Source organism: Oryzias latipes, chromosome 16, assembly GCF_002234675.1.
Source record: "Oryzias latipes chromosome 16, ASM223467v1".
NCBI classification, from domain to species: domain Eukaryota; kingdom Metazoa; phylum Chordata; class Actinopteri; order Beloniformes; family Adrianichthyidae; genus Oryzias; species Oryzias latipes.
In genome coordinates this window covers 21,987,816-22,002,309 of record NC_019874.2, presented here as the reverse complement: position 1 = coordinate 22,002,309, position 14,494 = coordinate 21,987,816, and the positions used below count along the sequence as shown (strand labels likewise).

Here is a 14,494-nt window from a genome sequence, read left to right as displayed (position 1 = left end):
GTGATGTGTTTTTTGGAAGGAATATGAACAGAGGAAGAAATCGTGGACGTGGCCAAGGGCGTGGTCGTGGAAAAGGAAATTTTAAAGGAAGTTTTAGAGGAAGGTTTAGAGGAAGTGGCAACAGAGGGTCAGAGCAGGTTGATGATGGATGTTGGATTTGTGGACAGAGAGATCATTGGTTGAGAGATTGTCCTGAAAGGAAGAAATCAGATTGACTAGATGGTAGAAGTACTGACAAGATTAACGATGAATCTGAACCAGACATTCAAGCAATTTGTGATGAATTTTTAGATCTCACTGAAGTCTGTCTTATTGAAAAGCCAGAAATAACTTTTTATGTTCAGGGACAACCGTTTGTTTTTCTTTGTGACTCAGGGGCTTGTAGAACTGTGATAAGAAGTCATTACAATGATTTTCCTAAGTCAAATAAAACAATACAAATGAGATCTGCAGATGGTCAAATTGAAACTAAACATTTGAGTAAACCAGTTTGTTTTGAAAATCCTGACACTAATGAAACAACAAGCATTCCTGTGGTTTTAGCACCAAACTGTCCTTTCAATCTTTTAGGGAGAGATGTCATGATAAGATTAAAGTTAGGAATTTACCCCACCAGAGAAGGGGGGATGCAAGCACGACGTTGCCCAGATACAGACATCTGTGTGCTAGAAGGCAGAGGTGAACCACACTATTATTGGACTTTAGATCTACCGAAAACTGATCTTGGACAGACTGCAAAAAACTTAATGGAGAAAGCAAAAGCCAGAGTGTCACCCCATGCAGATTTTATGTCTCCAGAAAATCTGTATGTCATGTTAAGATGCAAAAAGTCTCCTGGCCCTGATAGGAGATATGATGAAGCAGTTAGTAAACTAGGTTTTCAAAAATGTACAATAAATGATTTTTATTGGAAAGATAAAACTAGTTTCTGTACTGTGACGGTTACACCAGAAGCAAAAAATGTAATGTATACAGAAAGAGTGACAAGTTGGAAACAAATGGCAGATGCAGTTCCATTTATTTCTTGTACTAAAGGTTCACGAGAAAAATGGGAAGAAAGAACATGTGCAGGAAGTGACCTATACTTTGGACTGGCAGACTGATCCGGAAACTGGAATTTCTACCAATCCTGAAACTAAGTTTAAAAGGATTGCACTAAACTGGGTAGTGATTACACAGGCTAATGTGCATCTGACTGACAGAAGAAGATGAGTGAAAATTATGTTGACAGAGGAAAAGGAAGATTCTCTTAAAGATCTTCCAAAGTCACTTTGGACTAAAGGGCCAGCAGATGTAGGGTTAATTAAAGGATGCCCACCAGTGGTCATTAAAAAACAATATCCTTTAAAGGATGATGCAAAAGAGGGAATAAGGCCTCTGATAGATGAACTGTACAAAGCAGGAGTGTTAGTACAGTGCCCAGAGTCACCTTGTAACACACCAATTTTCCCAGTTAAAAAGGCTCCTCCTTCTACATCTTGGAGGATGGTTCAAGATCTGAGACCAGTAAATGATGCAGTTGTACAAAGAGCACCTAATGTACCAGATCCACACACTTTGTTAAATACCTTAGATCCAAGAGCAGAATGGTTCTCAGTAATCGATCTAAGCAATGCATTTTTCTCAGTCCCCTTACACCCAGATAGTCAATATTGGTTTGTATTTACTTTTGAAGGAAATAAGTACACTTATACAAGACTTCCTCAGGGCTATGCAGAAAGTCCTACCATTTTTTCTGATGCTATTTCAAACTGTTTAGCGGGATTTGAGCCCCCCATGAAAAGTCAAATCATAACTTATGTAGATGACATTCTCATAGCATCAACCTCACAGGAGTTTTGTAAAAAAGACACCATAGCTTTATTGACGTATTTGGCAGAGACTGGAAACAAAGTAAACAAAGATAAATTACAGCTATGGACCCCACAAGTTAAATATTTGGGCCATACTTTAACATCTCAGGGTAGAAAATTAAATGAAGACAGAAAAGTGGCGATTTTATCAGCACCACAACCCTTAACAAAGAAACAAATTATGTCATTTTTAGGGTTATGTAATTACTGTCGAATGTGGATTCCAAACTATGCTGAAATAGCAGCCCCACTGCAAGAACTGATTTATGGAGCACCTATGGCAGCTCATGATAAAATTCAATGGACAGAACAAGGTGTAAAAGCATTTTGTGAATTAAAACAAGCATTAGCCAGAACAAAAGTGTTAGCTCTTCCAGATTACAGTAAACCTTTCAGTCAAACTATAGACTGTAGAGATGGATTTATGACATCTGTTTTGTTACAAAAATATGGAGATAAACAGAGACCTGCGGCATTTTATTCTTTAAAATTAGATCCTGTAGCAGGAGCAACACCTCTTTGTGTTCAAGCAGTGATAGCAGCAGCAATGGCAGTGGAAAGCTCAGCTGAAGTAGTGCTTTTCCACAAGCTTACTCTGTATGTGCCGCATGCAGTTTCAGTTTTACTATTACAAACTAAAAGGACATTTTTATCACCAGCAAGACACTTATCATGTTTAGCTACATTAGTTACACAGCCTCACCTGACTGTTGAAAGGTGTACTACATTGAATCCAGCTACGCTTCTGCCTACACCAGAAGATGGGGAACCTCATAATTGCTTACAAGAAACAACTTTAGTTTACAAGCCGAGACCAGACTTATCAGATGTACCACTAACTGAGGGGGAAATAGTTTTTGTTGATGGGTCAGCAAAGAAAGATGAAACAGGCAGAAACAAAGTGGGTTTTGCTGTTGTAACTCAAGATAAGGTTTTGAAGGCAGGACCCCTGCCTGGAAATTACTCAGCACAATCAGCAGAGTTGACAGCCTTAACTGAAGCATGCAAACTGTTTAAAGATAAGCCAGTTACAATCTATACTGATAGCCAATATGCGTTTGCTACAGTGCATTTATTTTGTCAACAGTGGAAGAACAGAGGGTTTAAAACATCAACAGGAAAACCAGTAACGCATGTAGACTTACTGAAAGAATTATTGACTGCTGTAATGTTACCATCTAAAGTGGCAATATGTATGTGCGAGGCACACACACGAAAAACAGACCATATTTCTAAAGGGAATGCCTTTGCAGATGCAACAGCAAAGCAAGCTGCAACAAAAGATGTAGAAATATGCACAAATGAGGATGTGACTGCAGATGCACCCGCTGATGTTTTAAAAGAAATGCAACACAGCGCACCGAAACAAGAAAAAGATTTATGGTTGAAAAAGGGAGCAAAGTTGGAACAAGGTCTTTATGTCAGCACAGAAGGAAAACCTATTTTACCAAAATCCATGTACAAATGGGCAGCAATTTTGAGTCATGGGCCTTGCCATGTCTCCAGTCCCATATGTCCTGGACAAAAGCCTTGGTAAAGATTTTTTTTTTTTTGCCACATTCTTTTTATTGAATTTTCAAAGTCATAAAAAAAATACATAAACACAATTTACAATTATAAATTTCACTTGAGTCAGCCATTACAAAAATTACAACTTTATCAACAGTTTTTAGGTAATGCTTTCTCTTATTCACAGTCTTTTTTTAACCCCCCCCCCCCCCCCCCCCCAATAACAAGAGTGCCTCTCCTTGGATATTGACAAAATGAAGAATATAACCTTAACACACTTAAAATTAAGAGAAGAAAAAATAATAATTAAAAATAAAAAAACAGAGGTCTGTGTACCATCCAAATTAACAATCAACATTCTATTCCAGAGGATCCATATTCTTACAAAGTGTATGAAAGGTTGCCATATATTTTCAAATTCTTCTACTTTGTCTTTCAAAATATATGTAATTCTTTCTAAAGGGACCCCTGACAGCATTTGTTGGAACCATTGGTTTATGCTTGGACTGTGAGTGTTTTTCCAGCGTTTAGCAATACACATTTTAGCATGAATCAAGCTGAGATTTATAAACGCCCTCTCATCTTTGTTGTAGTGATGTATTTTAGGAAATATACCTAATAAGAAAAGCTTTGGTTCGAGTGGGATCTGTTTTAAAGTAATTTTCTCTATTGTGACTTTCACCTCTTCCCAAAAAGTTTGTATACATTTGCATTCCCAAGTACAGTGGAAGAATGTTCCTTTCATTTCCATACATTTGGAGCAAACATCTGGTATATTTCTGTTATATATATTTAAATCCGCTGGTGTTAAATATGTACGCATTAACCATTTGTATTGTGTTAATTTTAGTCTTGAGTTAATTGACACCTTTTGAGCTGCAGCACAAGCAGCCTCCCATTCCTCATTTGTAATTTGTTTTTGGAGATCTTCTTTCCAAGCATTTACTTTGTATTGTGAACTTTCATTTGAATTTGACAAAAACAGATTATAAAACTCAGAAATGGCACCTTTTTTGGAACTGTCTCTCACCATGAACTTTTCTAAAATTGAGCTTGGTGGTTTGTTGAGGGTCTTCTGTGCTTTTCTAACAAAGTTTCTGACCTGGAGAAATTTATAAAAATGTTTTTTGCTTAACTCATATTTATTTTTTAATTCTTCAAATGACATCATGATATCAGAATCTGGAGAATATAAGTCCCGGATGGCGGAAAGACCCTTTGCTGCCCATATTTTAAAGGTGGCATCCGCTCTACCTGGGGTGAAGAATTTGTTCCCCCAAATTGGGCTGTATTGTGATAGTGGTTGAGTTTGGTTCATGTAATTTAAGACTCTGAACCATATGTGTATCATGTGTTTAAGAATTGGGTTCTTTGTCTCTTTGCGCAGCTTTTTTTGAGGTGTTTGAGTTAAGAAATAATGGGAGGGGCAGCTTTAGATCATGGGATTCCATTTCAACCCAATGAGGTGTATTTTTGACTGTAAAATGAAACATTATAGATCTAATCTGTGCAGCCCAGTGGTACCATTCAATGTTTGGACTTTTTAGTCCTCCTCTGTCAAAGGGAAGATATAGTAACGTCAGACGGAGTCTTGCTTTTTTGTTGTTCCATATAAACCTGGCGAAAAGTTTCTTTAGTTTTGAAAATAAGTCTAGAGGTGGTGGCAGGGGTATGTTTTGAAAAAGATAAATCAGTTTTGGGAGTACACTCATCTTTAATATATTTATTCTTCCCATTATTGAAATTGGTAGTGTCATCCATTTCTCTATGGAGCTGTTTATCTTTTCCATTAAAGGATCATAATTTGATTCTACTACCTGTTCTAGTCTTGGTCTGATGTTAATTCCCAGATATTTGAAATTGTCAACTACATTAAATTGGATAATTTCAGAAGTTGGATTTTTTCTTTCTTCTTCATTAAGTAATAAAATAGAGGATTTTGTTTGGTTAACCCTGTATCCAGAGACATCACCATATTTTCTGATTATTTCCATTAAAGAAGGTATTGATTTTCTTAATTGAGAGAGAAACACAATCACATCATCTGCATATAAAGCTATTTTGTGTTCAACTGAACCCACCGTGATTCCATGTAACCCAGTGTGGGATCGTATTGCTACTGCTAGTGGTTCGATTGCCATTGTGAATAGCAAAGGTGACAATGGACACCCCTGCCTGCAGCCTTTTGTTATGTTTATTGACTGTGAAGTGTTCCTGTTAGTCAAGATTTTTGCCTTGGCATTTTTATATATGATCTGGACCCAAATTTTAAAGTTGGTTCCACAGCCAAATTTGTCCATAACCTTAAAAAGAAAAGGCCAATGGACCTTATCAAAGGCCTTTTCAGCATCTAGTGCCAATAAACCTGTTTCTGCTTTATTTGTGTTATAATGAATAATATTTAAAACCCTTCTCACGTTGTGAAATCCTTGCCTTCCAGATATAAAGCCATTTTGGTCTCTATCAATAATGCTTGGCAACGTATTCTGTAGTCGTGTTGCCAAGAGTTTACAGATTATCTTAAGGTCAGCGTTTAACAAACTTATTGGTCTAAAATTTTCACATTTATTTGAGGGTTTTCCTGGTTTAGGTAATAGAATTATCAACGCACTGTTCATTGATGGGGGGAGATTGTTATTTCTAAATGCTTCTTGGAGCATTTCAAATATGGGTGTTATTAGTTTATTTTTAAATTCTTTATACAAATCAACTAGGAGACCATCTGGACCTGCTTTTTTTCCTGATTTGAGACTATCAATAGCATGTCCAATCTCCTCTTTGCCGATTTCCAGATTTAAAGCCTCTCTTTTGTCATCAGATATAGGTGGAATGGTTAACTGATCTAAGAAATTGTTTATGTTTTCAGTATTTGTTTTCTCTTCTGCATTGTATAACTCACTATAGTATTCTCTAAATGCTTCATTAATTTCAGTGGGATTTACAAGAGTTGTGTCATTTGATAGAATAGATGTTATTGGTGTTTTAAACTCCAATTGTTTTATCTGCCAAGCCAGCAGTTTGCCTGCCTTATCACCTTGATCATAGAAGGATTGTTTCAGCCTTAAGAGACTTGCTGCTGCTCGACCAGCTGATTGTTTATTATATTCTGCTCTTAAAGTTGCTAACTCGTTTATCAGTTGCAAATTATTTTATTTGTTGACCTTTTCCTGAAGCGTTTTAATCTTGTGTTCCAACTGTTGTCTCTCCCCTCTCCACTTTTTTGATTTTGAACCTGTATAGCTAATGATGTGACCTCTAAGAACCGCTTTGAAAGCTTCCCATCTTATACATGCAGACGTCTGCGCCGTGTTTAATTTGAAATACTCATCAATATGTTTTCCTATATATTTGATAAATTCTTTGTCCAGTAACCATTTATGCTGGAAATGCCACCGGGGTGGGTCTTTAATAATATTTTTATCCATATATACTAAACAACATGGAGCATGGTCTGAGATCACAATGGACTCATAAAAACAACTGTTAATTTTATGACATAATTCTAAAGAGATTAGGAAATAATCAATCCTGGAAAATGTCTTATATTTACTAGAGTAGCAGGAGTAGCCCTTATCATTAAGATTTAATTCTCTCCATATGTCTAGTAAGTTCAACTCTTTAATATAACCTTGAATAACCGTTCTGCATTTATTGTGAGATTGATCTGTTCCTGTTGATCTGTCTATTTTAGGGTCTAGAGTACAGTTAAAGTCACCTGCTATGATATATTGTCCTGTGAGTGACGCTATTGTAAGAAAAACATCCTCAAAAAAATTAGCATCATCTATGTTAGGGCCATAAACATTTACAAAACATAAATCCTCTGAAAGTAATTGACCTTGAATGATTAGATATCTTCCCCATTTATCTTTTATTATATTTTTTACTTGAAAAGGAACTGTATTACGGATTAATATCATAACTCCTCTTGCATTAGAGGAAAATGGGGCTGTAAATACACTGCCTTGCCATCTTCTTTTAATACTTTTCAAATCTTTATCAAGAAGATGAGTTTCCTGCAGAAATACCACCTGACCATCCATATCTTTTATTCTGTTCATAACTTGTTTAACTTTGTTTGGATTTTGAAGACCTCTGCAGTTCCATGAAACAAACTTAATTTTTACTTCTTGTGTCATTTTCAACTACGACATACATATTAACTTGATACTTTTTTGTAGAGAGGCACAGAAAACCCTGGATGCTTGAACATGCATCAAAACAAATCCCCTTTCCCTTTGTTTAAATAAGAAAACCCTCCCCCTCCCCCCTGAAAGTCGTCTCCCGTTATCGCCTTGGACCGTTCCACACCTGCGAGGATCGGTCCTCCACTCACCATCGTCTTTGTTTGAACACTGGTGCTATCTCGTGTAGTAACACTCCATGATCTACCCTGAAATGTTCTCTAAAAGATTTATTCACTGATTATTTTCCACTTATCTTCATTATCTTCAACATGGTCTTTCCCTCCCCCGTTAACTGTTGCCACAAACTTTAAAGGTATCCCCGATATTACTTGCTTATTCACTAATAATACACATATATGACATCTCCGTGGGTATATATTTACGCTGTGTCCTCCTGGATATTCTCGACAAACTTCTGTGCTTCAGCTGGACTTTTAAAGGTGTGGGTGCGATCTTTGTAGGTCACCAGCAGTTTTGCAGGATGAATCAGCCCGTGCCGAATGCCCCGGTTACGCAGCTCCCGGCGCACCGGGTCAAACTGCTTCCTCAGCTGGTGAAGCCCCGTGGCTAAATCCGGGAAAAATCGAACCTGTTTTCCTTTATATTTTATGTCTTTGCTGTTTTTTGCTGCCACCGCGACCGCTTGCTTCTCCCTGTAATCTGGCGAACTTCATTATTAATGTTCTCGTGGCGCTCCAGGTTCCCTCAATGGTCCGACCCGGTGTGCTCGCTCGATCTTCACCGTCGCTCCTCGCGCCTGCATATTTAATGCCTCCGGGATCCACTTCTCCAGGAATGTGTACGGGTCTTCTCCTTCGGCCCCCTCCGGCAGCCCGACCAGCCTCAGATTATTTTGTCTGGATCTGGTTTCCAAGTCCAGGAGTTTGTCTTCCATCCCTCTTTGTTTGGACTCCAGCGCGCTCACTTTGGCCTGTAGGCTGGCAACATCCTCTTCTGCACGTGATGTGCGCATCTCCACTTGCGAGATTCGTTCCGTGAACTCACTCATTTCTTTTTTTATATCTCCGATTGCGGTCCCGATTCCATCAAAACGAGTTGTGAACTCATCCCGCATAGCTCCAATGGCAGCCAGGATCTCATCCGCTTTGGATCTCTCCAACTCCGGGTTCCGTTCTCCTTTACCTTCAGCCATGTTGCCAGCCTCAGTTCTTTGGGAACTGCTCCGAGTTTGAAAGTCCGTCAGCTTTGGCTGGTTGTTGGTATCCGGCCTTTGTTTGTTGCCCCTCGGCATTCCTTTTATGTTCTCAAACCCCTTTACCTAAGTTTTGGGAGAGATTGGAGTATTTTCGCAGGATTTAAGTGTCGGGATAGCAGAGCAGTGACTATTGCGTCTGCTCAGGTGGTCGCCATAACCGGAAGTCTCCCTTGGTAAAGATTTTGATCAAAAACATAAAATCTTATCAGTTTGCAACACAGTTTAAGTTGGGATCTTTAGGTTTGTCAGTAGTCATCTAACATTAATTTAATATTAATCAGATAGTGTACGTTTTTTAAATACGCTACAGAAAGTTGCAGAGGTCCATGTAGCAACCTGTTAATTTTTTTAATAATGTTTAGTTTTGAGGAAGAACCTCCAAAGACTTTTTTTTTTGACTGAGCAGAGCGTGTAACAGCTGTTTACAAAAGGGTTTAAAGTGAAACTATTAACTGAATTTTAACAGGTTTTTGTTTCCATAACACACTTCTTATAAACAATTGCAGACTTAAATGCTAAAGGAGTCATCCTGAGAGCTCTTGATCAGTTCAGATTAAAGTCCTGTATTGACTTCAAACCACGAGATGCTGAGGAGTTTTACATCTCTATACAAAAGTTAGACGGGTAAGTGTCTCTTTCCTTCAAGCAGAGATGCTTAGTGCCGCTTAGCCTTAGTCTTGTTCGGTATTCTACTAGTACCATTTATAACACATTATTCAAAGTGAATTAGCAAAACTGTTGTTACTTTTTGTAATATTTGCACCACAGAAATTGTCCTTCTTTAAAACCCTTGTGCTATCCAAGGCACTTTACCATAGGGAGTTGGGTCATCTAGACCCACTAGACAGTGCGCTAAACCTTTTTTATTTAATGATTTGTGATCTTCACTGGTGTCCATGGATTACATGAAATCTTTCCACCTTTATCCACCTTTATCATGGTAGAAGAACACGTCAATTTAAGGGTGGGGTCATCTAAGATAGCACAAGGGTTACGCACATGAGCACAGAAGTTAAATGTGTCATTGATTTCACATGATTAAAAGTGACTTGTTGAAAGCGTAGATACAATGGGTACTGTTTATAATTTCCAAAAAAGATTGATAACTAATTTTACACAACAACCATAATGTACTGTTACAATAATAAGGCTGACTAAACTAGAATCTATTTTAAACTGACTTTTATGATGCAACTTCTAATCTTGAAGAATGCAGACTGTTGTACTTTAGAGACGGAAACTTTGTGATGTCTCTTGAGATAGCCTGCAGGGTAACGTCTTCAGCTGCTTAAAGTGGAAAACAGAACCTAAAGTGGAAAACAGAACCTAAAGGAATCTTGGCTTAGGACAAGGCAAACTATAGAAAGGAACTTTGTTGTCAATTGTGCAACTAAAAATGATAAGTGTGACATGTTTTTTTCTTGTGTTGCTTCAGTTGTTATTCTTATATTGGAAGAAGAATTGCCTATGGGCAGGTCTTATCCATTGGTTCAGGCTGTGATACTAAAGCTACTGTTGAACATGAGTTTCTTCATGCTCTCGGCTTCTATCATGAACAGTCCAGATACGACAGAGATGATTATGTGACCATTGTACGGGACAACATCATTCAAGGTTTGAGAAATAATTTCACAACATACAACACTGTAATTAAATTAAGATCTTTGCATTTTATTATGTTATAAAAATATAAATTCATAAATGATAAATTAAATAAATTTATATTTAAATTTATTGAAACAAATGTTTTCAGTATGACAAATTCATATTATTCTCTTATAAACTTTTATTACATAAATGACATTATAATTATACATAGCATAAATAAAAAAAATCCACCACTTTATAATTGTTGAATTTTCTAATATGTCAAAAAATATATTTTGTTCCCAGAGTAATCCATTATCAATGCTTTTGATTTTTGTGTTCACCTTTGTGTAATAATAGACTGTAGATCAATAATTGAACAAATTGCATTCATTACAATAGTTTTTGTTAAGTATTTTAAAACTGATTCATGTATTCGATGTATTTCTTAAAGGTAGAGAGTTCAACTTTGACAAGGTTCTAAGGAATGTAAGTACCACACATGGAACACCGTATGACTATCGGTCAGTGATGCACTACAGCAAAGATGCTTTCACCAACGGAAATGGTTCTACCATCATCACCATAGACCCCAAATTCCAAAATGTAATTGGTCAAAGGCTGGAGATGAGTTATTATGATGTTCTGGAGCTAAACCGTCTCTACAATTGCAGTAAGTACTTAAAAATGTCAATGTACACATCTTTGATGACTAAATCTCCCCTAACAATTTATTTAACTTAGCAAATAAATCATTTAAAGTCTCACTTCAATCATCTTTTGATCTATTGTAAGTGTTCCCAACGTTATTGAAATTATGATATGCTGTTTTTAGCCCAAATTAAAAAAAAGTAGTTTTCTAGCACATGGTTTACGATTGAAATGGCATTTGAGCCAAATGCCAGCTTGAACGAGAAAAACAAAGAAACACAAGGATCTAGTCGTCTACAAATAGATACATTGGAATTTTAAAGTTAAGTTCCATTAGCTGTCACGCATTTAGTGTGTGAAATTTGTTCAAACCCCTGAGCTAAGGTGAGCTGCAGACAGCTGGTCTTGAGAACCATTTGGTCGTTTAGCTCCTCAATTCAACCTCTTAATCCTAAATTTCAAGCAGGGATTCGGCCTGGAATTGAACTCACTACCTTACAGTCATAGGGCGGAGACTCCTCCACAAGACCACTGAGCTGGCTGGTGCGGGGAGCTTATGGCCTGCTGTAGTAGGTTCAGCATCACCAAAAAGCTTTTTGCAACAGCCTTTTTACGTCTGCTCCTGATTTACCACAATTTCAATCAAGAAATACGCAGAAATACAAGTTTAAGCATAATTTTCTTTGTATATCTCTTCCATCATGGAAAAATATGCCACTAGAACAAGTTAAAAACTCCAAAAACACAACTTTCATTGGAGTGGATCGTTACATTAACATGGTCAAGGTCAAGGAAATGCATCCTCACTTTCACAGAAGTGACTGTTGCAGTTATCACAGTGTTGTTAATCTTCTTAGAGGTAGTAACATGCGAGTCAATTGAGGTTTAAGGTTTAATTAAACAAAACACTACAAGTAACTGACACCAAAAGCTAGAAATTTAAGAAAAAGCTATCACAAATGTCTGTAAAGTGATTTAAAAGAAGATACAAACTTAATGAACAGTATGGTAATGAGAACATTACGGGAGTTTTGTAAATAAACTTAAAGGGAAAATGGTTAAATTAAACTCATGATACTCATGATCAAAGGTACTACAATATTTCAGAAAAAAAATTGTTTTTCACAATATATTCTTGAGCAAATATATTCCAGTATGGTTTATAAATAGTAAAACTATTTTTAAAACCATTTCATTCTCTATCACAACAGATTCAACCATTTCCTTGAACTGGTACTGTGGCTTTTCTAATGGGACCATGTGTAGAATGGATCGTTGTTCTCAGAGTAACATCAGCTGGGAGATGGTAACACAAGTTTCTGGAGGTCCAAATTCTGATCACACCACTCTGCCCAGTGGAAGCAAAGACTACAGTAAGATTTCAAGACTTTACAATAAAGTTCAGAAATATATTTGCCTTTTGTCCTTTTTTTTCTGTACAGTGCTCATACATGTGTAATATCTTATGCCAAATAATTTGTGTTCTGATTTAAGCATATTTCAGTCTTAAAATAGATAAATACATAAATACATACAGAAATAAAATACAGTTTTAATTTATAAAAGAGTGAATGAATAACTTAAAATTTTATTATGTTAAACAAAAACATAACTTTTTCCCACTGTGTAAAAAGTGCAGAGGAAACCAAATTTTCCAAAACCAGCTTACCACTGATGACGGACAAATGTTTTCCATAAATAATTCATGGTAATTAATGAATGTAGCATCCACTGTAACAGACGTGTTGTTATAGGTGGAGAAATAGGCTACTTCATGCATGTTAGCACAGCAACAGGGCAAGAGGGAGACACAGCACAACTGGAAACTCAGAGGATGACTCCCCAAAGAGACTGTCACATCCAGTGTCTGCAGTTCTACTATTACCACAGTGGAAATGAGTCTGATACTCTCAACATCTGGATCAGAGAGTTTGAAAATGAACAGGACCTAACAGGAACCCGACGCCTCATGGGGCAGATCACTGGTAAAGCAACATCTGAACTGTTGATTTGATTTGTTGCTTTTTAAACAGTTCACTTCTCTGCACAGATATTTTAAGGGAAAAACAAATTTTTACTACTTTTTTCCCCTTTAGGTTCTCAAACATCTCACTGGAGGCTTCATCATGTTTCCTTGAATGCATCTAAGAATTTCCAGGTTGTGTTTGAAGCTCAGAAAGGAGCAGGACGCTCTACAGGAGGCTTCTCAGTTGATGACATCAATCTGTATGAGACTGAGTGTCCACATTTAACACTGCAGATTGATGACTTTCAGAGAGTGCTGAACACTAGTGCCTCAGAATCCAGAATATACAGTTCCCGGCAGTACTCCAGTGAGGGTTATGCTTACCGCTTTGCTGTTATACTTTATAAGACATATTTTGGACTGTATGTGCAACTCTTGTCTGGTGATAATGATGATAAATTGCAGTGGCCTTGCTTAGGACAACAAATGACTTTTCAAATGCTGGATCAGACCCCCAGCATTCAGCAGCAGATGACAAAGCAGTGGAGTTTCACCACAAGTGGTGAGGCCACTACAACATAAAAAAAATGTAAACTATAAGTAAATCTTTCATTTTATTTTTGAATTATTTATCATTAACAGGAACCTCTTGGTGGAACAATCCTCGTGAGACTGGAAGTCAACTTTTTGTAGATGAGAATAATCAAACAGTCTACGGTGGACCCCTTATTAGTTACAGAGCTTTTGCATCTTTGGAAGAAACCCAAGACAGAGAGTTTATCAAAGGAGGAAGTGCAATCTTTACCCTCAACTTTCAAGGCATGTCAACAATTTTACCAAGTTAACCTAAAAAAATATTTGACTGTAAAATTGCAAAATTTAGAATCCTTTTATTTGAGTCATCGAATAAAAGTGCTGTCAACCAGATAAAACTTTAAATCCTGACATATCTATCTATATCTATATATATATATATCTATATATATCTATATATATATATATATATCTATATATATATATATATATATATATATATATATACACACATATATATATATACATATATATATATCTATATATATATATATATATATATATACACACATATATATATATACACACATATATATATATACATATATATATATATATATATATATATATATATATATATATATATATATATATATATATATATATATATATATATATATATACACACATTTTGAATACCCTCCATAATTCTTCAACTAGAGAAATATTTTGTAATTATGGGATTCAACTTTTTGACACCACTTATTTTGTTTTTCTAAGTTTAAACAGAAAAGTGCTCTTGAAGCTCTACTCTGATGTGTAATTTACAGAACATGGAATTAAAAATAAGGGTCAAGTTTAACCCTTTTAGTTTAGATCAAGACAAATACGGTGATTCAATCACGCGGTTATTATCCAAGCATGCTAATTATCGTTTCCTAAATTCTTGCATTTGTTCTTTTTTTCATCTCTTCATAGATCTTAATCCACT

At 36.3% G+C, this 14,494-nt stretch overlaps 1 protein-coding gene across 1 annotated transcript; it reads left to right on the top strand.

Moving 5' to 3' along the window:
* Nucleotides 1–3,337: 3,337 nt before the first annotated feature.
* Nucleotides 3,338–13,814, top strand: LOC105357310 (meprin A subunit beta-like). The gene is made up of 8 exons (XM_023964130.1): nucleotides 3,338–3,386; nucleotides 9,272–9,389; nucleotides 10,201–10,379; nucleotides 10,807–11,025; nucleotides 12,215–12,376; nucleotides 12,758–12,988; nucleotides 13,100–13,531; nucleotides 13,612–13,814. Exons 1-8 carry the CDS (start codon nucleotides 3,338–3,340, stop codon nucleotides 13,812–13,814), a joined length of 1,593 nt encoding a protein of 530 aa, XP_023819898.1.
* The last annotated feature ends 680 nt before the right edge of the window (nucleotides 13,815–14,494 follow it).